The 27,944-nt window shown below is 45.9% G+C and overlaps 1 protein-coding gene across 2 annotated transcripts in view; it reads left to right on the top strand.

Moving 5' to 3' along the window:
* LOC142573178 (alkaline phosphatase-like) overlaps nt 1–27,944 on the top strand; it is a 192,742-nt gene that overhangs the window by 118,581 nt on the left and 46,217 nt on the right. For both annotated transcript variants that reach the window (XM_075682750.1, XM_075682749.1), the window contains exons 2-3: nt 12,010–12,344; nt 13,201–13,434. In XM_075682750.1, coding sequence (XP_075538865.1) covers nt 12,010–12,344; nt 13,201–13,434 — 569 coding nt within the window. The remainder of the gene's footprint in view (nt 1–12,009; nt 12,345–13,200; nt 13,435–27,944) is intronic.

Genomic DNA, 27,944 nt, shown 5'->3' with positions numbered 1-27,944 from the left:
CGGCGGCCGCATTTCGATGGTGGCGAAATGCGAAAACACTCGTGTACTTAGATTTAGGTGCACGTTAAAGCACCCCAGGTAGTCGAAATTTCCGGAGTCCTCCACTACGGCGTGCCTCATAATCAGAAAGTGGTTTTGGCACGTAAAACCCCATAATTATTACAGAGGAAAAAATTAATTTAGCAAAGCCTTGAAGCGATCAACTCGCTGTCAGGGTAAGCATTCTCATGAAGGCGTTTAAATGGCGAGGCAGCGAGGTAAAAGAAAAAGGACATAGTCTTCTTTCTCCAATGACTAGTGGACACTTCAAGGTACATTTAGTCAACAGAAATACACTTTCACTTTGTGTTGCAAATATTAAAATGGAATTCTCAAGCCTACCAACGGTGCAATTACCCCTTCTCGCTGGTCAGCAATTCACCGATATGACACCGTAACGCATCATAGGCTGCCCGTCACGTCAATAGGCTATGTGAGCTGCCTCTTAATGAACGAAAGAAGTGCTGCAACTGGGAAGTCTTCTTTTTCTTTTTCCTAGTATCCCCTATGGGTTTCCTTTGTCGCTTGTGCTTCCTCCACGTCGCGGGCTTTCGCAGAGCTTGCCAACTGACTCTACATTCTACTCAGGTCAAGTTACTTCGCTGTTACGAGCATCGAAAGACTATTTGTATGCCTGTAATTACTTTCTAGCTCCGTGCACGATATCCGCTTCCTACTACTCAATGATATTGCTCTGTAGCTGAGTGAAGAGTGAAAAATAAGTGATGTATGCCGAGGAACAAGTAGCCCCACCGTTTAATCATTTTGTTTTGTGTACAGGCATACGACGGCTTCGAAAAGGTCTCCCAAATAATCAAAGATGAATACAACATTGTACCTTTCAAAAATTGTAGATTTTACCACAGCTGGAGAATCTCAAATTCTCAATAAATTACAAATACTATTTGAATTGAAGACATTACAGAGGATAAAAAATAGGCATGTTCGTTTATTTATTTATTTTTTATCCATTTATATAGAAATGCCTCACAAGCCCCTAGAGTGGTATTGAGTGGGCGGAGCATGTGGTACAGTTCACTTACACTTCAAGACGACTGCTCTACAAAACATCGGCAAGAAAACAATCATGCAATCGAAAAAAGTGGCATCACAAACCATGGAAATAAAAAGAAAGGAAAACCGCAAAACAAGCAACAGCGATAGACATCAGGGGATAAAAATGCAGGAAGAAAATAAAATTAAAGGTAAATTCAGACAGAAACCGTCTCAGTATGACTGTGGACGACAGTGCAATCATCAGTGAAGGAACGTAGGAATGCATCGTGTTTCCACCACTGAAACGCACCCTCGTGTGTTCAACGCAGCCAGGACTTTCGCACTTCCGTTTATCGGCATTTTCTTTGAAACGGGGCCGTGACAAATAGTCGCCTAGCCTGCTTGAGTTCTTCAGGTACGCTATACATGGTTTTCATTTTAGCATTTTGGTACATCTCCATAGTTATTTTTCTCATTCTCAAAACTTGTCTCTCTCTACCTTGTACCACTACCTATATCTTTAACGGATCTGATCGTAGCAGTCTATTCCTTTCTTTTTTTTTCGACGGATACCGTAAACATCTTTTGTTTATCTCGAACGCCGACCGGCTGATGTTTCCGTCCACTTTAAATCGAAAAGCTTCGTGGGTTGTTTACGTCCCCTACAGGTCACACTTGGTCATGGCGCTTCGCATCCCATTAGGATGTGCATAGTGGCCTCCGGATGCTTTGCTGCAGTCGACACAAGCCTCATCACGTTTCAAATCGTTGCTCTGGTATGTTTTTTGTCCTTTGGCAACTATCTCGATGCTCAAATAGGAAGGAACTGCCCTTTGCATTGTCCTACATTTTCTCTTTCATTTTTTCTTCGAGTCGTAATTCTCCATGGTATTTTTTGATTTCACTCTTTGCTCCCTTCAGGACAAGATGTGCCATCTGACGGCAGTGTCACCAAATCCGCGCGTGACGCATGTCTGAATATGGTGATGATGATGATGATGATGATGATGATGATGATTTCTCTTTATTGGCGCAAGGGCCATCAGTGGCCAAAGAGTATTCAAACAACAGTCTCTGAGCATATATATATATATATATATATATATATATATATATATATATATATATATATATATATATATATATATATATAATAGACTCGGTGTCAATTCCGCCTAGCAACGCATATACTTAAAGTAATTTTTGTCATTGAAAAGTCGCACATATTCAGTGACATAAACCCCGACGCCAAAGTCGTGACAGACATCTTTTGGAGAGTGGTACGTAACCAGTGCATTGGAGGGGCAGCAGACGAAAGAGTAATGTTTTTGTGCATGGAAATAGAGACATCTTGCGTAGCCGAGGACGCACGCCATGCCTTGACAAACCACAGAATGGATAGGGGTAAAGGGCTCGCAAGAAAATCAATTATACTTAAACGTTTGCATAGTTTTTCTTGATACTGTATAGATATTTAGCAGATAGCAGAACCAAAAGGATGTATACACTGATATATACTTCTTACATAACCCCTAAAAACAGACACGCTCATTCACAAGATAACTTTTGTGAATGATCATAGTATTGGATATGAAACATCACTGAAAAAAAGAAGAAACCAACGAAATATTTGTCGCACAAACAGTTTCTCGAGACGAAGTCTGCCATTTTCCTTAAAAATGCGCATTGAGCTCTTGCCTCGGAAAACTTGGCTACATAAAAGAACTATAGTTTTCTATATTCTGTAAACTGTCACTTTTGTGATGCGCTAACCTGAAATTAAGAAACATTGCTTTGTAGCTTGTAAAGATGTAATATTGTTCTTAGAGTGTGTTTCAATATACTCTTCAGCAAGTCCTTATTTTGAATCAATATACCATTCGATAATTGATTGCACCCCATGATGATTACATGCGATTTGATCTGTCTTTCCCGTTTAGACTGCATAGTTAATAGAACACACGCATCTTGGGCCGAAATGCTGAGCCCATTGTTCATTCTACGTTGAAGTTTGCTTAAATTATTGGTCAGTTGAAGGACATATAGGACGTAAGAGAATTTTAAGTGGACTGGTATCACATTTTGATCAGTTGCCTACGAAAATTAAAGATTACTTCTTGGGTTTCGCGTGCCGCGATGCGATCACCAATTACCTTTGACCAAGTTGATGCTGTCATTGTCATTCTTCTAAGTGCAAAATTCTTTGGTTTTTCTGTGTTAAAAGATCTGCACATTGTACTTTATAGGTGTTTTTGAGGCCATAAATGTGTTATGTGTTAGCTCATGCGCATACAGCTCTCGCATGCAGTGTTACACATAATGGACTACCATGTAACAAAAAAGACATTTGTGAAGCAACTCTCTGAATCATATGGCTGTTGTGCTCGAGGAGCCGGTGTGACGCGAGTTTAATGCTGCCCAGAACCATATGAATCTTCGAGCATTTCTTTTTTGTTGAAGCTTGACCTTGACCTTTTTGTCGGGGCTTGACCTTTCTATTATACGGGGTATATCGTGCTCCTGATTCTCAATTAACATTTCTCGAAAGCTTATATGACCACTTGTTAACGAAGCGTGAAAACAATGTGATTATTACGCGCGATTTCAATCTACCAGGCCTGGATTGTAGCAGTTTAGCTTACGGGAGCTTAGCCTCTGGTGATGTAATTATGGACACCATGTTAGCTGTAAACCTTAACCAAATTGTGCGTGATTGTACCCGTAAAAATGCTGTCTTAGATGTGTTCTTTGTCAGTGAATTGATCTCTAATGGTGAACTCAGGGTTTAGCCTGGTATTTCTGATCACCGTTTGCTTTTTTTTTTCTTGTCGTACTAATTGTGTTGATAGTACTCGTAATTTGTCTGTTGCCTACGTGCATGATTTTAACCGCGCCTACGACGCTTCTATTATTGATTATTTGGATGATGTACTGCTGCGTACTAATGAGGGTGATGTACACAGCTTATGGGAGCGCCTCAAGGAAGGCATATTATCTTCTATCACACATTTTGTGCCTCAACGGAGAGTGAGAAATAAGCGTCGGAACCCTTGGGTGAGTCGTGACATTATTCATTTGAAGCGGAGACTTCAGCGTCTTAGGCGACATTATTCTACGCCTCAGTATTTGCAGAACTTACACATGAATTAGCACAGAAACTGTTCATCTCGAAATCCCATTATTTTAAGGTTACTCTTCCTTCATTAATAAAAACAGATCCCTGCAAGTTTTGGAATTACGTTGGTCATCAAAAAGAGGTCGTAAGAGAAATTAAAAGTGATGATAGGAACCTCGTCACCAATGAGAAGGAAATAGCTCAGGTTTTTAATGGATACTTTCAAACTGTTTTGGAAGAAGACGTGTCTTTCAGGCAGAACGCCGAGTCTTCCAGCTCTACTCATTTTGTGAATTTCTTGGACTCTGCCTTGAACTACTGTTTCCTCCTTAACTGCGATGGAGGTGCAGTCTCACGCGCGTCCGCCGGACTCGGCAGTGCCCGCGACGGCTGCCTCCAGGAAGCGCAACGGCACCGAGAGCGACACTGACAGCGACGACACGATGCAGTACTATGTCAGCGGTGAAGATTCTTGTGACGACACCTTCGAGCTGGTGCGGAGTCGTAAAGCAAAGTGAAGATTTCTCAGCGCATCATCAAATTCGAGTGAGTCCACCGTGAGATCTTCGCGCAATACCGAGGAGCTCACCATCCTGTTCGCGCCAGTTCTCGCCACTGACAACCTGAGAAGCCTCAACAGGCAAGCCGTGTCTTCACATCTAGAGGCGCTAGTTCCGAATGAAATCAAATACATCAGAGTGAACACCCGTAAGAACGTCCTAGCGATTGACGTAGAACACGCAGCTGCGTTGGATTCTTTGCGCAATGTCACGGAACTTGACGGGATGAAAGTCCGCCCTCATATTCCGCTGGGCAAACAAGTCAGTACTGGCGTAATTTACGATGTTCACGAGACTATTGTCGCCTCCGATCTTTCGATCTTAATCAAGCCGGCTACCGAAAACACCATCATCACAAACGCGTTTCGCCTCGGCACGTCACGGTGTGTTAAGATCATATTTAAGGGCGAATCCCTACCATCGCATGTAAAAGTGGGCCACTTTCGACACGCAGTTCGCCCGTTTATACCAAAACCGCAGCAGTGTTGGAAATGCATGAAGTTTGGACATGTGAGTAGTGTGTGCAAGAACACTACCGTCCGTTCTCGCTGCACTGGGCCCCACACCACTAACACGTGCGAGGCCAATGTGCTGAAGTGCACAAACTGTAGCGGCCCTCACGATGCATCCTCGAAGGAATGCCCTTTGATACGAAAGGAAATGGCAATATTGAAAAAAATGGTTAGAGACCATTCGTCTCACCGAGAAGCAGCAGCATCTATTAAGCGACGACGATCACGTCGCCGACGTCGATCAAGAACCTCCAAAGCCTCTGCAGAACGCCAGCCGCGTACATTACCACCCGCTCTTCCGCTCCGGCCAAACGCAGTCAGCTCAAAGACACAGGTGCATCGAACAGCACGGTTGCCGACGCTTGGCCTGCACTCCCGCGGCTACATGCCCCTACTGAGCGAAATCATAGCTCTACAGCAAGGGATACCTCATCGGTTCCTGATAAATTGTCAGACCAGGATCAACAAGTTGTTGTCATGATAAGCTCTCTGATGAGTGCTATTCGTGTTCTTCTGGACAACCTACAGACACCAACAGCTTGAAGTGCGTTGCAGGGGCTGGATGCCATCAATCCGGTTCTTCAGAGCCTTCAGAAGTCCAGTGCTTGAGGGCTTCTACAGCAGAACCATAGCTCATCGACATCAACAGCGATCGTTCCGGGATGATGTCAGAAGTGCCTCCATATTCCAATGGAATGCGAGAGGCCTGAAGTCACGTATTTCGGAGTTGCGGCAGTTCGTGTTTGACAACCACTTTCCTATACTGGTTATCTGTGAACCGAACTTATCAGCCTCCATAAGACTATCAGGATATGAACCTTTTGTTTCAACCACGTGTGTCCGTAGCAGTAAGTTTGTGGTTTACATGCGCAAAGACCTTACGTATTTTTCCCAACCCGTAGCTCCACATGACGGTAACCAATACGTCTGTGTTACTGTGAAAAAGAAGAGGCTGTCTTTTACTCTTATTGGCGTCTACCTATCCCCAACCAGTCAGTTTGATAGCAAAAGACTAGAAGGTATTATGACTGCTACTCCCGGTCCTTGGATAATAACGGGATTTCAACGCTCACCACCATATATGGGGAAGCTCCAGGATAAACTCGAGGGGCAGGTCACTAATATCATTTGCATCAGGACACAACTTATGTTTTCTAAACGACGGAAGCCCGACATTTCTGCGAGGAACAACGTACAGCAGCTGCCTTGACTTGTCTTTTGTGTCACGTTGCCTGACTTCGAGCGTGCAGTGGTTCACCGATATTGAAACCCCTGGAAGTGATCACATTCCGACCTATGTGAGAATCGATGGACTAGACGCCGCATTACCGGTTGTATCTCGCCACATCGACTGGTCAGTCTTTCAAGCTCGGGTAGAAGACACATGCAGGAAACGTATCGCACGCAAATTAGAAGAAATAATTGCTGACGCAATGCAAGATTGCACGCGTTGTTTCACACATTCATCAAAGCGTACAGAGAATGACATTGAGTTGGAAAGGCTTCGTGCACTTCGTCGCCGAGCTGAAAGGAGGTACAGGCGCACGAAGTCAATTCTTGACCTCAGAGAAGCTCGGCGCATGCAAAAGAAGATAAAGCGGCGAATGGATAAGCTTTTTATCGGATTTCTACGCTATAGTTCTCCCGTGCTTGCTAAAACAAGCAAGTCAAATCTTCGAGAACTTCAGAGCGTGCAAGCACAGGCACTACCTGTTTGCCTAGGCCTTCCGCGGAGCGCCTCAACAGCAGGAACCATTATAATGGCTCAAGACCATCCGATCACGACTTACATCAGCACCGACTCGCTTAGGGCCCATGTTCGTCATATTTCACGGATTCAATCAAGCTTTCTTGCCTGTCTGCCAGAACGACGACCACAGGCATCCTTCTCGAACAAGGTCAGCAAGCATCGTGCCTCCCTACCATCGGGGTTCACACCATCAGCACGTTCAACCTCAGCTTTGTGGTGTTTAAAACAACCTCAAGTGCGTCTTACGGTTCCAGGGATGAGAAAGAAGAACCACCTGCCTACCTTGGCCTTGAAGCAAGCAGCTCTGGATTGTTTGCACACTTTCTACTTTGACCGAGTCCACATATATACGGATGGCTCTTCCACCCAGACCAGCTCTACCGGGGCAGTGGTTATACCATCACGATCACTAAGCATCCGATACAAGATTTCTCACTTGACAACATCGACCTGTTCGGAGCTTGTTGCCCTCCAAGGTGCCGTTGATTATATTAACAACCAACCGGCTAATTGGTGGGCAATATTCTGTGATTCAAAGGCGGCGTTACAATGTCTTCTGTCATCTCTTCGTCGCGGGTCCTGTGAACAACTCGTATCGGAGATACGAGTAATGCACCATCTCATCACATGATTGCGAAAGGGCACGACGTCGTGTTTCAGTGGCTGCCTGGCCATTGCGGTATCTCCGGCAACGACCTCGCTGACGAAGCTGCTAAGAAAGCACACGATGGAGCAACCCTTGTTTCTATACCTTTATCGCGTACTGACGCAGCCCAACACTTAGGCAAGCTAGCGCACCGTATGACATTGGAGAAGTGGCACACACCTGATTTCACTCAACACCGATTGCATTCCCTCGATCCATCTATGCAACTGCGGCTGTTACTAGGGCTTCCGCGTAATGAGGAAACAATACTGTGCCGCTTACGCTTGGGCGTTGCATTCACGAATGCATGCACGTTTTTAATTGGAATGGCTGATAGCGCCGAGTGCAATGCCTGCGGTGTCGAAGAAACTATAGACCATCTACTGTGCTACTGCCCATCATTTGAAACTGAAAGACAAGATCTCTGCACAGCTCTCAGCCAGTTAGATAGAAAACCGTTCACCTTGAACAAGATCTTGGGACCATAGCCTCGCATATCGCAGCTACAAAAGGCCACAAAAGCGCTGCTGCGATTTTTGAAAGATACAGGATTGAGTCAGCGTCTGTGATCCGGACTGAGTGACTGAACGATATCCCCGGTGGACTTTCTCTTCTTTCTTTAATCTTTCCGTCCCCGTTTCCCTTTCCCCAGTGTAGGGTAGCCAACCGGGCTCAGTCCTGGTTAACCTCCCTACCTTTCATTTATCATTTGCTCTCTCTCTTCAAACTGTTTTAGGGGGCCTTTCAGATATGGTTTTTGATGCATCGAAACGATCCATTGATCCTGGGTTTTTGTCTTTGTTTCGTAAAATAAATATTCGGAGAAGCCATGGTCTCGGCGGCATTCCAAGTGCTTTTTTGAAGCGTTATACGGACTAGATCTCGCAGCACCTTGCTAAAGTTTTCACTTTATCTCCACAAACCAGTGAGTTGCGTAAGGATTGGTGGAAGGCTCGTGTTGTACCGATCCATAAAAAAGGGGATAAGTTACTTGTGACTAATTACCGACCGGTATCAATTATTTCTACGTCCTGCAAACTCCTAGAGCACATCGTGGCCCGCTTTATAAATGACTTTTTAAAGGAAAAGGACATCCTATCACCTTTTCAGCATTGATTCAGGAAGGGCATGTCAACCACTACTGAACTAATTACGACGGTTCATTACTTTCTCAGCGTACTGGATAACTCTGGACAGATCGATGTTCTTTTTCTGGATATGGCGAAGGCTTTTGACAAGGTACCGCATTCAAAACTTCATTATAAATTGCAGTTGATTTGTCTTCCGCTGTACCTTGTAGAATGTGTCAGAGCATGCCAAAGTGGTAGAATGCAATCTGTTGATGTGAATAGCGCCCTTTCTGAATCGCTAGCTGTTACTTCCGGTGTTCCTCAATGCAGTGTGTTAGGATCTTTGCTGTATTTAATATATATAATTGATTTAGTATATGTAATTCCACGGTCAGTGTCAGTAAGATTGTTTGCAGATGACTGCGTTGTATAAAAGAAATAGCATCAATAGAAGACCATCAATTGCTCCAACAATCTTTGCTTAAAATATGCCACTGGTGTGAAGAAAGGAATATGGATTTAAACATTGATAAGGGTGTGCTTCTCCGAGTTACGCGAAAAAGAAATGCTAGCTATTACCAATATTGCCTCCACAAGTCACATTAGCGAGGTCTCACAAACTAAATATCTAGGAATAACTCTAAACAAACGATTAACCTGGGGCACTCATATATGGGGGCATGGGGCGCTCTGTTTCTTGAGACGAAAATTAAAACATACTCCTAGCCATATTAAGCTCTTGGCTTATAAAACTTTCATCAGCTCCAAACTTGAATACTTCTCCGTAATTTGGGACCCTCACAATAAGACACCTATCAATTATAGCTCGTTCAGAGAAAGGCAGTACGTTCCATTTTTCATAAATACAGAAGGTCAGACTCTCCAACACAGCTTATGAAGGACAATAATATCCCGTTGCTTAGTAGACGTAGAAAACAATCGCCTTTCTTTCCTTCATAAAATTTTGGCAGGAAAGCTTAGCATTGCTCCCCCCTCATTCCTCAGGCGCTCCACTACCCGAATGACCCGGAATTATAGCGAACACTCATTACAGCCTATATTTGCTAAAACAAACTCATTTAAGCAGTTTCTTCCCTCAAACAATAGCTGATTGGAACGCGCTTCCTGAATCGGTTTGTGGCTCTCCTGACGTGGAACAGGTCCTTCAAACTTTGTTTCTTGATTAGAGAGAAAACAATTGTCTTATGAGAAATTTCAATGTTCGTTGCTTTCGTTTCTGCTCTGTCATCATTTTTTATTCTGTTGTATGTCACATGCAATGTAATTTTTTTTTTGCATGTACGTGCTGGTATGATTTGTTTTCATGCCCCTCCTGCTTGGGCCAATATGGCCTGCAGTATTGTGAAATAAGATAAAATAAAGAGCGGCACATATCCAGGTACACAAGTTTGCGTGAAAGGGGGTTAATACACATAAACACACCGGAGACTGGTTGAGGTTTCTAAATAATGCTAGATAAGAAAGAGAGAGAGAGATAAGGAAGGCAGGGATGTTAACCAATCAACAGCCTCGTTGGCTACTCAGCGCATGAGGAAAATAAGGGGAAGAGAGAGAGAAGGGAGAGAGAGGCTATAGGAGACATGCACAGACAGTCATTGAGTCAAAGCCGCTCGTGCAAACAAGCGTTCTCAGAACGCACAAAAGTGCCTTTACTACCTTCTGAGCTGATGATAGGTGGGGACGGTGCTCTAGTACTGTCTGTTTATTTATTTATTTATTTATTTATTGGTACCTCAAATACCCCATTTGGGGTTTTACATGAGGGGTGGGCATATTTACATAATATTTTCAATAAATGCCTTGAACGATGAATGACTGGAGTGGTGCACCGCTTCAGAAGGTAGATGATTCCAGTCTTTCGCTGTTTGAATGAAGAAAGAGTTAAGATGAGCGGAGGTGCGAGCTGGAGGGGGATAAACAGCCTTTGAATGGCCATGACGGGATGAAGTGCGATGCGCAGGCGTGATGTCGGTCTGATGAAGTAGTGAGTGATAAAATTTGTAGAAGAGGCACATTCTTGCTGTTTTGCGGCGCTGCTCGAGGGTTGGAAGTTTCAGAGATGATTTAAGTTTAGTAACGCTAGTGTGGTAAGAGTAGTCAGAATGAATGAACCTTGCTGCACGATTCTGTATGGATTCTAGTGCTGTTGCCAGGTTAGATTGGTGTGGGTCCCATACTGAGCATGCGTATTCTAGTTTGGGTCGAACGATTGTTAAGTATGCGAGTAGTTTTACTGAGTGCGGGACAAGACGTAGATTACGGCGCAGGTAGCTTAGTACACGATTCGCATCATTGCTAATGTTGCAAATGTGTGAGGACCAACTGAGGTTATTGGACAAGTTAACGCCTAGGTATTTATATGAAGTCACAGCACATATTTCCGAACCGGCGATAGTGTAATTAGCTGACATAAATGATTGGCGACGATGGAAAGTAAGTAGTGATGTTTTTTTGACGTTGAGGGACATTAGCCAATTGTTACACCAAGTTTCAATGACGTTAAGGTCGGACTGGAGGGCGCGAGAATCAGCGTCGTTAGTAATAGGACGATAGATTACACAGTCATCAGCAAATAAACGAATTTTGGAAGAACAGCCTATAGGTAAGTCGTTAATGTATATTAAGAAGAGTAGTGGTCCCAGGACTGTGCCTTGTGGCACGCCAGAGATAACGGGTGATAAGGTAGACGAGCATTGGTTAGCGTAAACGAACTGTTGACGGTTAGTGAGAAAGTTGCGTATCCATTGGAGAACACGAGGGTTAAGATTAAGACATGATAGTTTTAGCACGTGCACGTGCGTTCACTCAGAGGACGATCATCTAGTTTCCTCAATGTGTTAGACAAAGACTGTATTTGTGCTTGAAATTGAGGATAGTGGCACAATAACTGGTCAATGTTCTCCTCATCTCCGCAAACATCACATGCAGGACTAGCAACCATTCCAATTAGGACTGAGTAAGCTTTCGTGAAGGCAACTTTCAGTCACAACCGACACAGAAGAGACGCTTCGCGTCGGTGCAGTCCGGCCGGAGGTCTGAGTTGCAGCGAAGGGTTTAGTCTGCGCAGGCTGGTGCGCCTTGTATGAGTGGTATTCCATTCTGCTAAGGAGAGTGTGCGTGCTAGAATGCGAAGTTGTGTCGCAGCGTCGGTCTTTGAGAGAGGAATGGGGACGCAGCCGTCTCGTTTGTTTAACGTCCGAGCTAATTGCAATGCAAAAAACGACATGAACGCATCAGGTACTTAGCGCACGAAAACAACCATAGCGTTTCGATCCGCCCGTCGCCAATATCTTTGTGCAGCTGACAAGAATCACTGGTACCAGGAGGGAGCCAAGGGCATCGGCGAGCGGCTGGCGCGTCAGCCCAACGTAGGCCGTGCCCGCAACGTCGTGCTCTTCCTGGGCGACGGCATGGGCATCCCGACGGTGACCGCGGCGCGCATCTACAAGGGCCAGCGGCTGCACAAGCAGAGTGGCGAGGAGCAGCAGCTCTCGTGGGACCAGTTCCCGCACGTGTCCCTCTCGAAGACCTACGGCCTGGACGTGCAGACCTCGGACTCCGCGAACACCGCCACCGCCTACCTCTGCGGCGTCAAGGCCAATGTTGAAACACTCGGCGTGGACTCGCGCGTCAAGGTGCGGATACATTTTCCGGAGACGAATCTGCAGCATAGCGACTGTAGCATGCAATGTTGGCTGGCTACGAAAAAAACGAAAACAAAACAAAGTTTATTCTGACGCAATCCGAGCGCACGAAGTGCAAACACGTAGACGAAGACTTCTTCAACATTTTATGTTAGCACGTGCGTAAACGTTACATGAATGGTCGTCTGTCAGTCATGGCACGTTCATCCAAGCTCACGAATAATCTGTGAGTTTGTTTTTCCTTCCCAACGTTGATATGCCTTTAAGTTGGCCTCAAGAACATGTCTGTTTTTTTAGAGATGTGCTCGGAGAAATTTCGTCCAAGAGCGAAAAAGAAAGAATTACGAGGAACTGCGAATAATGAACGTCCTAAGGACCGTCGGCTTTTCGCGTGCTGCAGTTTGAAAGGTTTCAGCCTGACTTAGTTTCCTTGGCGGGCCAGTGTTTAAAGGCTGCCTTTGGTAAAAGACGCGCAAAGCCCATTGATGGGTTATTCAAGCTATAGTTTCAGTATCCGCTAATCTGACATCAGAAACGCTAAGCTACATTGAAAGATATGGCGTGTAAACATTCATCGTAGGTGTGTTAAGCTTCGTTCCCCCTTTTTCAGTGTCTTTTCCTATGTATATTGTTGCTCATTGAGCCCGAAGCGTTTGCACACACGGCTGCCCAAATATAAAGGTGTCTCCTTCTAGAAGTTGCATCACCTAATTCCACTCGTCGCGACTTTTCTTTTTTTTTCGCGGAAGTGCGTAAGCACAAGTTAGCGCAAACTAACAATGCCGGCTGCTCACTGACACGTGACAAAATCGAGCCCTGCGTGCTCGCTGGCGCGCGTCCTCCGCAGAGCGGCGTCTGCCACAACGACACCAGCACGCACCTGCCGAGCATCATGCAGTGGGCGCAGGAGGCCGGCATGTGGACGGGCATCGTGACCACGTCCAAGGTGACGCACGCCACGCCCGCCGGAAGCTACGCGCACTCGGGCCACCGCGACTGGGAAGCCGCAGTGGCCGAAGGATGCGACGCCGAGGACATTGCCTACCAGCTCGTTCATCGCAACCCCGGCGCCGGCTTCAAGGTAGGAGCGTGCTTTCACGCGTCGCCAGACTCGTCGCGGTAGTGGATGCACCATTCCCAGAGCTACTGTAACGATGCAGTAGAACGGCTTGGTTGGTAGAGATTCATTCGGAACCAAAAAAAAAAAAGAACGCAGCCGGAAAAAACGCAATAGAACAGGTGGATGCAGCTCCATGTCCGCCTCTTAGTATCTTCGATTTTTGTGTGCTGTTTTATTATTTTTCGTGCTACTACGTGAACACGCGAGAAGTATGTTTTTTTTATGGACGTTAGAATACACCCTAACGAGGAACAAAAAGTGATCTGAAGCTGTAAAATAATTAGAGAATTATCAATTTTTTCTTTTCGCGACAAAAAAACTTAAGAAATATTCCAGAAAATTAACGATAAGCTCCATTTGTTTAGTAATTACACCGCCGCAAGACGACGCCAGCGACGTAAAAGTGTCGTCTGGACATTTTGGGTATTTTAGATGAATACTTCAAAAACCCTGCAACGCGAAGGGCTTGATTGAATTCTCACATAGCTAAACTCCTTGGTAGAAACGCACTTATTAAGCGCCTTACAGGCGCCGTTAAAATTCGTGAAATCGCTGGGGGATGTTGCGAGAATTGTCAACTTCGCTTGCGTTAAGATTGACTCATTCACAGTCACACAAGTTTACCGTTCCATGAATCCAGCCTGTTATATTTTTAGGTAATTCCATCCTCCATATATCTGTCTCTTTAGAAGTGCCCTTTTTTTGTATTTTTCTTTATTTCTGCACGAATAGGACGGCACTTCCTGTATTTCTCTAGAGCAAGGGTCCGAATCAATATAGACAGTCTTGATAACAATCCACAGCAGTCACAGCAGAAAGTAAAGGAGATAAAGTCATGTAGTTGCGGCTACGCCAGGGCCTGAAACACGTATCTTAATTTAAAGAAAAATAATGTTTTAGAACATTGATGCATAGTAACGTTAGGCTTCCCGAATCACCTTAGCATGTGAGACATGTCGATGTGTTGTTCCGATGAGTTTGTAGCTCACGTTAAGTGATACAGTGCTTACGAGGCTTTATCAGAAACAACACTTACAAAGCAGTATATTGAGTTTCAAGGCGTTATTTCGTCCACTTTTCATGCTTCTATATGCTCAGTTTGCGTAAAGGTAATGTCGTTATTTCATAACTATTAGTGATTTGCGCTGTGTTGAAAACGTGTTGCATGGTTTCCCTTTCTTTTTCTATTTCGCAATTTTCATGAATTTCTGTAAAACTAGTAACGAGCTTTAAATATCAGGTTCCTCCACTCACTAGGTTCGAGCTTTCTCTCTTATGTGGAATAAGCCTAATTGAGATTGTACAGTGGATGCGGAAATGAGCAATAACACCGTTCCCATTTCTTTAGATTGGAGCTGCAGAGCTACAGCTTGCTCGTAAAGACAGGGACAGCGCAAACACACAAAGTGCGTGAAGGGAGGTGGACAGGCTCAAGCACGTGTGTCTATCGGCCTTCTCCTATCCTGTTTGTTTGCTCTGCTACCGCATTCAGGAGAGAACCCCAAGCACCCGCCGTGGTGGCCTAGTGGCCTCGGCCTTGCGCTGCTAAGTCCGAAAGCGCGGGATCAAGTACCGGCCACGGCGGCCGCGTTTCCATGGGGGCGAAAAAAAAGAAATACTACCCGTGTACCGGCATTGGGTACTTGCTAAAGAAACCCAGGAGGTCACAATTAATCCGTAGTCCGCCACTACTACGTGCCTCGAAATCATATCGTCGCTCTGGCACGTAAAACCAAACAATTAGCCGCAAACAACATAGCCCTATTCGCTGCATTCTAACAGTACGACGAGGGTCTATGCGGACTGCACGTTCACCTAGATGAAACATAGCAAAGCATGTTATGGCGCAATTGACGAGGAACAGTCTACAGTGAGAACACAACCGGAAAGAGCGTCACTCGCGCTTATTCAGATCAGGCACGATCACCCAAAGCGCAGGTGCCAGCGTGACGCGAACACTCTTGGCCGTCGCAGTCGGACCGCGGAGATAAAGTTGCGAATGTGCAGGTACGAATTTGTTCTGTGCTGCGCAAAACAACACGCGTATCGTTGATCATTGTAACAATTAACAAATAACAGAAAACGAAGCGGACGTGCACATTCGTCCGTACAACTTGAAAGATGGTTTAGCTGCGGCAGCAAACGGCTCAAGTTCGAAACGGGCCAACTGTAAAGGGGGCAATAACAGTTGTGCCGCCACGTGGACCGCCGAGGCCCACGCGAACATTAAATAGGCGTGTCACGAGTGTGGGTACCATTCCTGAGTTTTCGCCAAGTCCATGCAACCTTGCCTCTTGTGTAGCCGCTTTCAACAGAGTGTTTCAGCATGACACGGTGTGCGCGAGCACGCAAAAAAACCATCCTATAGCTTTGTGCGTTCTTCGTATCACGCGATGGCTTGTCACAGAACGTGCAGTCGCCTGCGGCACAATAACGTCCTGCTCAACGCATCATTCGAAAACAGCTGTCATTGGGCAAAGTAAAATAAAAAATATACATAACAGAGAGCATATTGTCACGCGTTCGCGCCGACGTCACATTGGTTAGAGGAAGTATATGGTGGGCCCCGGCATAAAACGTTTTCGCGTTAAAAGCCTTTGCCTAACACTACAAGGAAACGCCATCGTAGAGGCAGTTCCACCACAGAAAGAAAACTCACGCGCACACACACAGTGTAGTACTCCGGATTAATTTAGCTATGCGGGCTTCCAATGTGCACCTAAATCTAAGTCACCAGCGTTCTTGCTCGCCTCCTCCATCGCAATGCGATAGTAGTGACAGGGAATCGATCCCGCGATTTCGTGCTCAGCAACCTATCGCCACTCAGCTGCTGCGGCGGGAAGCAAACGATCGTGAGACACGGAACACCGATCGCCTGACAGGTCTTCATCGATGAGTGACCCTTTGCGAAAGGTGCCCTTCATAAGACCCACATTTTCAGGCATTTCCAAGCGCACTACGCAACGGCAGCGGAACTTTTTCAACGAACGGCATGACTATGCCATTTCCAACCTACTCGTTCGCAAGCTTACACATCAAACAAGACGCGTCTGGATGCCGCAGCTGCTGCTAGGTTCAGAAGGTGTGTGGGGCACGAACCGGATTTCCCTCGAATGCACATCCGAGTCACTGGAGCGACCCTATAAGTCAGCACGCACGCACGTTCCACAATCGGAAAAGCTTAACCACTGCTATTTGCATTTATGCATCGCCTGCTGTTGTATGCGCACTCGTTCTGCGGATAGTTGCGTCGGGATGACTTCCGGCTTTTGCTAAACGTCTGTAGTGGGCTAGTACTGGGCGTGACGTCGAAGGTTGGCTGCACTCACTGAGGTGTTAGTGAATTGCTCCTAAAGACAGCGCCAACGCAGACACACAAATTTTGTGAATGTAGGCAGATAAACGCAAGCACCTTTGTCTATTTGCCTTCTCCTCTCCTGTTTGTTTACACCTGCAACCGTAGGAGATATCAAGATGCGACAGCGCGGTGTGCCGTGCAGTTGTTGCTCTTGCTTTCGATAACACTTGCAATGCTTGGAAATTAGTTGTCCCTTTATTTGCGTAGCCCAGGCAAGGACCACGCTTGCTCGTCTAGTCACCATCCCGCACGCGCACTGCCCTCCGGTTTCTCCGCTCGCGCCATTATCTCGGCACGGCAGCTGCCGCCATCGTTATAGGCCGCGCGATAGCCTGTTAAGTCAGTGGTTCCGGGTTCTATTTTTTACTTCGGCAGCCGTTGTCAGACTGAACGCCGCTCGCAACAGCCGCGTCACACCAGGGAGGAGCTTTGCGCCGATTCTAACTCTTTTGCACGTGGAAACCTGCGAACGACAATTAATATTTGGAGTCGGATATCTAGGAGCCTAGAAACGCTAGAATTCTTGAAACTGATGCTGTGTAGAAACACGACTGCCTCTAATTTTCAATACAAACATACCCAGTTACTGTTGTCAAGAAAATGTCTATTATTCAATTTTATTTAACTGAATGGGCTGCTGACAGCGGTATATATTACCTCACTTTGTGTCCCCCTAGTCGCATAACGTATTCGCACAGGTGGTCGCCGGGCGCCTTCCAGTGCCTAATTTTAAGAAAACCAGAATGCTTAATCTTGAACACATGGTATATTTGACCTCTGTTAAAATGTCTCTAACCTTTGTGCATTACCTGACAGCGTATGTTCTTGCAAAGGCCGAAGATAGCGTATTATGCGAAGACATTACTCCGTTCTCAGATAGCATATTTGTGAAAAAAGAACGCCCTGCGGGGAAAGCATTATTATCAGCGGTCGCAAAGACAAACGTAGAGAGGGAGTTGCAAAACTTATCAAGGAGCAATATTTTCGGAGTGCTCAGCACTAGGCCTGTTTTACTATTTTTCTGCTCAGCGGTAAAGCAGATAACATAGAGATGAATATGAAATGATTGTGCTTGTGCGCTTCATAGAAGAATGGCAGTTGCAGATGGTCTTCGTGTTTCTTCCAGCGCATAATTTTAAGAAAACCAGAAAGCTTAATTTTGAGCACCCTAGTATGTCGACTTCGTATCTGATGCTGTCGTAGCGAAAGAAGCCAACTGTGCCATTCTCCTACACTTTCGAAAGCGTGGCAGGGAAAGACAATTGTATAGTTAGCGCTGTTGTGTTTATCTTCTCTTCGTTGTTTGTGTTTTCTCGCCTATTCTTGGAAAAGGATTCATGACGACCCACTCGTTCGCTACATAGCGAAGCTCTTCGGCCTAGTTTAGGCGCATTGAGGCGCACTTATATGATCGCGCTAGACGCAGCACAAAATTGCAGCCAGTTCGGACTGAGCTTAAGCTATAAATCAGTCGAAGCAACGCTTGCACGAACAGTTTTCGATAATGAGACAAAACCCACTAATTCTAGTGGGCCAGTTGATTTCCCATGCTCATGTGCTCCATGGGACCTGCGGGTAAGAGGTTGCTCCGTATCCGCCGCCTTGGCCGTGTGAGGCGCTAGGTAAAACACACCAAGGTAAAATGCACGCAAATATCCACGAAAGTGGACGACTGGAAGGCGTCACGCTAGATTTCTTTTTTTGACATAATGGAATGACGTGTTGCGCGCAAATACGGCGCCGGCTACTGTTTGGCTCTATAACGCGTGGTGAAAAACAAGATAGTGTTGCGCTGTCACATACAAGCCGAAGTAACATGTCGACATTCGAAATAAACTGCCGATCAAGCCATCACATGATACAGCAATGTTTTGAAGAAGCACTCAGGCAAGAAATGGGAACAGCGATAATATCACGTGTACAAATAAAGTACGCTCTTAAACACGAGACTATTTGTAATGAGTATTAAACGAAACCCAGTACACTTAAACAGAATAAATTCAACACAATATCCAGACGCAAGCTGCAAGCTCTGCAAACACGAACACGCAGACATGGCTAAGCGCTCTGACTAGCTCAGAACTACACGACCAAGTATGGGCTATCCAGCGGGCCCGGGCAGCGGTGGAAAGGCTATGCCGCAGCACACAATGCCCGAGTGGCCTGAGTCCGGGCTGGCAACCTCGCAGCTCCTTTTTCCATTAAATTTTTTTCCGTCCGTCCGCGTGACAATGTGGCTTTAAGTATTGAAGTACCGCGCGCTTAATGAGCAACACATAGGCTCGGTCTCCACGTGGGGCGTGGTAGTTTTTTCGTCTACTTTCTTTTCCCTTTACCTTACTGCTTCTCCATTCCAACTGAACAAAGCGACTAACTTCCTGAGTGTTTACTGTCCGTGACTGCATCGTGTCTAAGAAGGAGTTCGAGCCCGTCGGACCTCTCTAGTGTGCTCGGTCCTCCACTGGTCATTAATTACCTGTGGTATCGGAAACACCATTCGTTACGATTACTTAAGGCTGATCACTGTATTGGGGAACTTCAGGCTCCAGCTATTTGGCATACTTCCATCAAAAACGTAGTCACGACGGGTTGTACAGGCACATCGCCGTGGTGCTTGACAAGGAAACGCGTGACAAATGCTCAGTCGCCGTGAAGCGTCGTCCCTAGCACTGGCCACTCGAGCGGTAAAAATAGAACGAGAACTGTCGCCCTGTACGCAGAGATCAGACAATGGCGCTGTTTTACGAGCGCCGGTTGTGTGCACGCGATGAGAACTCTGGCGAGAGTGATGCGTCCGCAGTGAAAAAGGCGGCGCTCGTCACCGCTGCCACGTGTGCACCACGCTTTTGCACTGCGCGGATTTGCGTTTATGTAAGCGCAATATATTGAAATCTGTACATTTAATTGGGACGGCAGTCAGGAATTAACAGGGCAATGACACACACCTGTTGAGCCTAGGCGTATTAGCGGTGCAGTGTCATCATGGGGTCTTCGAGCCGTGGCTTTTCGAGTGTGCTTTGCGGGGAATGCGTACGATCTCGCGGAGCTGCTTTATTCGTCGATCCCGTGTACTTCGCACACCTTTTTTTTTCGGTGCGTTCACGGGTGCTGATTACCGACCCGACTATTCCGCAGGAGACCAGATTAGAGAACAGGCAAATTTTGTTCGCAGCCTAGGAGTGGACGCAATTAAAGCAGCGTGTAAAAGGTGTAGGCGCACCGTCGAAAAGTACAATGTGCGAATTCGTCTCGGACAACACGCCCAGACCGTGATGTCTGTTTTTCTTTAAATGCGTATTCAAAAATTTGCAGCCACCTGTGCAGCCAGACACAACAAAGCGCTGTCACTGCGACGGTAACTTCCCAGGAGTTTTTTTTTTTTTTTACATTGATGGGTGGCATTCATTGCGTTGACGCGTAAGCAGTTCAGCACTGTGGAACAGTCTTAGACAAAGTAACATAAACAACGTAAGTTACACACTGGCGAAGAAATATGGCACACGATGCAAGGCTCTAGATGAAATCTCAAGGGTTTTTCATAGCGTCTTTTGCGAAGTTTATCACAATTTGGTCACTCCTGCCTACCACTGTTATTTTCATATAACCCACATATCGCGGGATTTTCAACACAGTCGCCATTCGATGTCTTGGTGGGACAAGCAGCACATTTAACACTGCATTCCTTACGTCGGCGAGGCCTTAAATGGTCTCTCAGAGCAATCTTTCTTGGAACGTTGCGGCACAATAACACTTCGACAGTTATGCAGTTAATACACATGCAATTTTATTAGAAGCTCTTTAGAGATTTTTCTTTTCGTTGTATTTTTCATTATTTTAGTATTTGAGACGACTGTTCAAATGGTGCTAAATGACCGTACTCGTTGGTTCTCGCGTAACAATATCTTACAAGATTTTCCGACGAAGAAGCTTCCCGCGTTTATTTTTTATTGCTTCCGCTTTATGGTGCGGCCCAGAAACGTGAAATAACTGACAATGACAATACTAACTGCAAGACGTTAGCGACTTCTCTTCTCAGAAAATTTGCATAATGTTGCAAGTGGTATAACACGAAATTATGGATACTATTGCGTATTGCTTAAGGAACTTTATGTTTATAAAACTACACTTCTACGTTGTTCTCTCTCTAAGAGAGAGAGAGAGAGGCTAGAATGAATCTTGGAGAGGCTTGCCTGGTGACACGTCTAGCATGCTTTGCGTTGCTTAAGGATGAGAGACAGCACACTGTGTGTGTAGCCGCGGTTATGGATTATGTCGTCCCTTTCGCCCTAAGACGCACTCGTTTTGAGGCCTACGGCCCCGTCCCACGCTAGGTACAATGCCCTATCGCTTTTTGATGTAGGCGCTATGCAAAAGAGTTAATTTATGCTTCTTCGAATAACGCTATGACGGTCTTCTATCATCACGGCTTGAAAACTCAGCAGGAACACCATCTTCCGTGAGATTTTTTAGGCGAATCAGCTAGGTTTAACGCCATCACCGTACACGTTGTTTATTCACTTTCCGAACGGCGAGTATCGCAAGAAGCGGCGTCACGTTATTGTGTGCGCATTGACGCCACTTCCCGAGTGGTGCACGCGTGGCGTATCGCCTTCCACATCGCGTGCGTGGCGCTTGCGGCGAACTGACCGTGACACTGACGTAAGGCAGTCCGCGCGGCCGGAGTGTGCCAAAGGAAAGCGGTTCTCGCACTCCTCTCTTTCTCTCTCCACACTTCCCCGTTTTTCCTTGTGTCGAGGTCGCCCGCAACACCGTCGCGCCTCTCTGCCCTCCGCGTGAAAGGTGAGTGGATGTGGGCCAGAGAAAACGAAGCGAAGGCAACGAAAAGAGATGTTTTTGGAGAAAGAAGGATGCGCAATGAGGGACCTCCCTGGTGCGACTCTCTCTGCGAAGCGGCGCGTGCTGGTCGACATGCAGCTTTCAAACAGGCACGTCAGCTCCGCTGTTTTGAAGAGCCAGCGTGTGCGCTGGCGGAATTGAGTGTGTGCCCTTCAACGTGGCCGTCGAAGCACGCACTGTCGTAAACATGAGCTCTGGGAGCGTGCGTGGGAGGCATGGCCTCGTCTGCTGCTCGGCTAGGAGCTATTCTCTGGTCGTATGAGCGGCACCCAATGTTTGCTTACTACGAAGGGAGTTAACGTAGCGCGCGTCAGCATCCGCGTCAGAACAACCTGATTTACGGATGATAATTTCTGCGTTCTGAATTAGTATGCGAAATTAGAACTCGGGTCTCCTTCTTTTATCAGCGGTGTTTAAAAACGAGTATTTGCATGTAAGCTGCAAGAGCATAAAATGCAACAGGTATTAAACGAAATGACCTAATCCTAATTATACACGTTAGCAACAAACTTTCCTTTCATCAAAGTTTTTTGTTTTGACAACGAAAACTAAGTATCGAGTGCTAATAAATTACAATAATGTATTGGTTCTGAGCCACATAGTCTGGTTTATTAATCCGAAAACTAAGGAAATCAGCATAGGTGGATGAGTCAGGCAGACGCGGAGAGTTCAGACTTTTCTAACTTTCTGCAAGAACATGACAAAGTTAACCAACGTGACAAAAAATTAACTTTCATGAGGACCACCATCTCGACGAAACGCTTTTGGCCCAAGCCAAGTGTATCAAAAATACAACGGTGGCAAAAATGAATATTGTGCTTTTTGAGAGTTTCGGTCTTGTCTATCGCGTGACATCTTCTTTCTTCTTGCAATAAAGGAAAAATAGGCGTTGTTGCTTTCGTGTCACGAGGTGACGAACCACCAGGCGATACTGTTGCACACGGTAGCCGGTCGAGTGTTGAAAGTGCAGCGAAAGGTCGGGAATAAAACGCGCGCGTTTTGATCGTCTACCGACATTGGAAGGATTCGCGTGGCAGGACTATGAATCATTTATTAGTAGTAAAAGCGGGTGTTCCACACGTCAGCTTGTGACGTTTTTGTCCCCCACCATAGAAGCATGACATCCGTTCCAAGCCGCCTGTTGCCCTCATGTCGTGCCATCGTATTAGTCACCCGGTGTTTAAAGCGCACGTGCCGGGTAAGCTGCGATCGTAAATGTTGGCTAGAGTGAGGGCAATATTCCAAGCACTGCGCGGTCGCGACTGCTGAATTCACTCCTTTGGCACGACGACATAACTAAACACTTTTGAAGGGCGCTACGCGTATTGAACGCCAACAGCGAATTGTAGGCATCACATCCGTGTGCGCTAGGCATCACATCCCTTTAACTGGTGTCTCATGAACACTCTATAGAAAGCTCCATACGAACATTGCACTCACATCATCTTTAAACTTCCTTTTTTAGTACCTTGAGCATTTTATACGCATTGAACGCGCAACACTGCTTTTTCATATCGCTTTTGGTGTTGTACGCTCCTGTGACGCTACGACAGCTTGGCCCCGATTCAACCACCTCAGAAATTCCCGAGCCCAGCGTCGTGGGTCACTTGGAGAATTCGATAAGTAAACTACGGACCCATCAATATTGCAAGTGGAATTACCGAGGGGAGACGTAACATCTACTTGAGAGCACTCCCCTTTGGGAGTGATGTAACTCGGAAGTTCGCGATGAGGATCATTACTAAAAAAATATCACTTTCGAGATCGCTGCTGATGTATACGGAGTGCTTTCTGAAATCGCGCGGTCAGCTGTATAGTACTTAGGTGTAACAGGGGCTGAAGCAGAAATAGGGTTTGTACAGCTGTGAGAGATCAGAGGACGCACGGTTCTCCGCGAATTGGTGTCGCTGTAATTTATGTCAGTGCTAAAATCATCTATGAGAACGATAACAGGAAATCCGTTGAAGCCTACAAAAAAGTTAGGTACACTTTTTTTACCGTGAATGTTTGAACGACGCTGCGTCGCATCTCTAAACGCGTCTAAGTTCCTGCAGTTATGTCACGTGGGATTTGACATATTCTATCCAGAGAGACTAACGTTACTGAGTGGCAGTATTACTTCGTAGTACTGGTGTTCAAGAAGCTATCTTTTTAATTGTCATACTAAACATAAATACTAGCTTTATATAGCATATAGAATATGAAATATATACTTTCTTGCTTGTTAAGTATAATAAAGAAAGAAGCGGATCGGAAAAAGGTGCAAGAAATCTGACTTTTGCTGTTGCTGCACGTATAGGTACTTATAAGTTTGTTCATTTGGACAGCTCCGCCGTTTCATGTTGGCTTACAACGAGCCCATCAAGCAATTAGCCCACATCATCAGTCAGCATTTTTCTACAGCCGGCAAGCTCCAAGAAATTGTAGTAGCTCCGTATGTTCGGACATAACCATGTACAAAATAATTTGATAAACCCTCGAATGAAACACATTCCTATTCTGCATTGAACTGTTCTATTCCTATTGAAAATTTGGAATATTTGCGCGTCCCACCCCTAAGTTCAAGCCATGCTTTGCGGATTCTGTCGTCGACGTGCAGTACAGCTAACACTGCATTTCTTCTGCACCACCGCCCGGAACAACCAAAAAGATGCGCCCCCCATTCACTGATCCGCGTTTGTGAGGCCTGCTAACAAGAAAGAGGATAAACAATTTATATTTGCTTCCCTGAATAATATGCTGTAAATTACAAAATTGCTTTACACAAGTTTAAGCCCAACAGGATCGTGTGTGCTCAACTGTACTTGCATTTATTATTATAAAAATAAATGTAAGGCTACAACTTTTACGATGTAGGCCGTCTTTATTGAGTACGGCAATATTAAGGGAAAGCAATAGGACGCTCAGTCATTTTCTGTCATCATCCGCCTGGTTACGCCCACTGCAGGGCAAAGGCCTCTCCCATACTTCTCAAACTACCCCGGTCATGTAATAATTGCGGCGATGTTGTCCCTGCAAACTTCTTAATCTCATCCGCCCACCTAACATTCTGCCGCCCCCTGTTACGCTTCCCTTCCCACGGAATCCAGTCCGTAACCCTTAATGATCATCGGTTATCTTCCCTCCTCATTACATGTCCTTCCCATGCCCATTTCTTTTTCTTCGTTTCAACTAAGATGTCATTAACTCGCGTTTGTTCCCTCACCCAATCCTCTCTTTTCTTATCCCTTAACGTTACACCTATCATTGTTCTTTCCATAGCTCGTTGCGTCGCCTTCGGTTTAAGTAGAACCCTTTTCGTAAGCCTTCAGGTTTCTGCCCCGTACGTGAGTAATGGTAAGACACAGCTGCTGTACACTTTTCTCTTCAGGGATAATGGCAACCTGCTGTTCATGACCTCAGAATGCCTGCTAAATGCACCCCAGCCCATTCTCATTCTTCTGATTATTTCAGTCTCATGATCCCCATTCGCGGTCACTGCCTGCCCTAAGTAGATGTATTCCCTTACCACTTCCAGTGCCTCGCTACCTATCGTAAACTGCTGTTCTCTTCAGAGTCTGTTAACATTACTTTAGTTTTCTGCAGATTAATTTTTAGACCCAGCCTTCTGCTTTGTCTCTCCATGTCAGCGACGAACATGGCGGTCGCATTTCGATGGGGGCGAAATGCGAAAACACCTGTGTACTTATATTTAGGTACATGTTAAGGAACTGCAGGTGGTCGAAATTTCCAGAGTCCCCCACTATGGCGTGCCTCATAAGAAAGTGGTTTTGGTACGTAAAACCCCATAATTTAATTTCTCTTTCTCCAGGTCAGTGAGCATGCATGGCAATTGGTCCCCTGAGTTACCAAGCAAGGCAATATCATCAGCAAATCGGAAGTTTCTAAGGTATTCTACATTAACTCTTACCCCCAATTCTTCCCAATCCAGGTCTCTGAATACCTCCTGTAAACACACTGTGAATAGCATTGGAAAGATCGTATCTCCCTGCCTCACGCCTTTCTTTATTGGGATTTTGTTGCTTTCTTTATGGAGGACTACGGTGGCTGTGGAGCCGCTTCAGATGTCTTTCAGTATTTTTACATACGGCTCGTCTACACCCCGATTCTGCAATGCGTGCGTGACTGCTGAGGTTTCGACTGAATCAAACGCTTTCTCGTAATCAATGGAAGCTATATATAAGGGTTGGTTATATTCCGCACATTTCTTCATCACCTGATTGATAGAGAAATTTTCTATACTCTCTGATAAAACTGTCTGCTGTTTACTGCACGAACCAGCTTCATTTGCGTGCTGTGGGATCTTGTCGCAAAACACACACAAAAAAGCAGACCTTAATAAAATGGGAATCGCTGCTGAAGTAATGGTTTAAATAGCTAAAAAATCCGCTGTGGTTGCTTAGTGGCTATGGTGGTGGGTTGCCAAGCACGAGGTCGCGGGATTGAATCCTGGTCGCGATGGCCGCATTTCGATGGGGGCGAAATGCGAAAACTGTGTACTTAGATTTAGGTGCAGGTTAACGAACCCCAGGTGGTCAAAATTTCCGGAGTCCCTCAATATGGCGTGTCTTCGTGGTACCGTAACTCGCGGCTACGAACGTTCTGAGCACTGTACGCGATTTAAGTTCGACTAAACATACTCACGTCCATACTCCGTTCAAAAGAAACAGCGTGTTAGCAGTGTGGGCCAAATTCGCCACATGTGAAATCGGTCGTTCTTTCGAATGTAAGCAAGCGTACATGCACTAAATTTAGCGGTGCATTCTATCGGTGACCTAAACTCTGCAGCGCTTGTTATGCAGTGCACTTGTGTAATTTCAAATGCGCCACTATGTCTCCGAGCCTGACATCCAGAAACTGGCTTCAAAACAGGAAGCTGACTATGGTCCTGTTCACTGAGCGTATCCAGCTTTTCTGGGCACGATGGTTTAGTTCGCGTGAGTTCCACCACGTGGCGTACTGACCTGAAACTTTTCAAACTTCCCGCCCAGACGATGACAACAAAACAAAAATAAAATACTTAAGAGCTATCTCTGTGCATTGAACTTCGCCACAATGCTTGTCCCGCCGGCATTATCAGTGTTCTTGATAAAGCGCAGCCGCTCTTCGGTTGGAAATGACTTATCTTTCCAAGAGCGTTTAGTCCCGACGAGCGATAATTGATTCTGCGCTTTTGATACGGTTCTTTCTTTTTCTTCTTTCCTTTTGATGCTACGGAGTAAACAAACTAGGGTAAGCGTCAGAATTCCTCCGTGGCAGCCTTTCTTCAGTCGGCACACATTCCTAACGACCGAACATCGCTCAGCGTCTACGAGAGACGCCATCATGGATGGCTTTTGCTTTTGACCTATCGATTTCGTTAAGGTGCCACAATCATTTCCATAGCGACATTGCTATCCGCGCAGGGGCGTCTTCGGCAGCAGGCGTTTGGTGTATTGTGACACCACGTACCCAAGCACACGAGAGTTAGACCCGCCCGCGTGTAGCCGTGTGCGGCTTTGCTGTGTCTCGAGAAAGGGGGATCCTGGAGGTTTAGCTGATGCTGGGTGTTTGGACCTTTAAGGCCCCGGCGGAGGCAACGCACCCCTTTGGCCTCGGCTTCTCATAGACGGCACTGACCCACCTGGAGGAAATCGGCAGTCGCCTTTTCCTGTCCCCCTCTTCAATCTTTTGCTTTCTCTCTTGCTGTTTCTTCTTTCCTGTCATCTTATCACTTCTTCTCACTTCCGTATTCTAGGCAGCAAGGGTTAACCTGGCGTAGTTATCTAACCTAGCGTATTTTATATGAGTTTATAGCGGCGATGCATGGCTGGCGTATGCAGGTATTCTCCCGACCTTGCAGCCTCCCCTTGTTGGGCTCTGTGGTGGGTGGTCGCCATCGCCGCCGAATTTTCAAACGTTGTATGGTAAACGCTTTTCCACCACTGCCTGATCGCTCCATGAGGAGGGGGCGCACGGATGAACCATTCAGCTTTCCTTTTTTTTTTTTTGCAACCGAAAGAGTCCTTTCCGAAATACCACGTTGTTTAGTCAACACGAAACTAAGACAGTTCGAATAATATCACCGTTTCTTGTAGCAAAATATTTCACTGAACCAATAGGCGCATGTTATAAAGTAACAAAGGTTGGAAGCGGCGATCTTCTCGAAGCTAGCGTCAAGCGACAATGGGACAGGCTCTCGAGACTTGTAGCGTTTGGGGACATTCCCGTCTCAGTTGGCCCACAGAGGACGATGAATACAGTACGCGGGGTCATA

Source organism: Dermacentor variabilis, chromosome 2, assembly GCF_050947875.1.
Source record: "Dermacentor variabilis isolate Ectoservices chromosome 2, ASM5094787v1, whole genome shotgun sequence".
NCBI classification, from domain to species: Eukaryota; Metazoa; Arthropoda; class Arachnida; order Ixodida; family Ixodidae; genus Dermacentor; species Dermacentor variabilis.
This window is presented reverse-complemented; position numbering and strand designations above follow the sequence as displayed.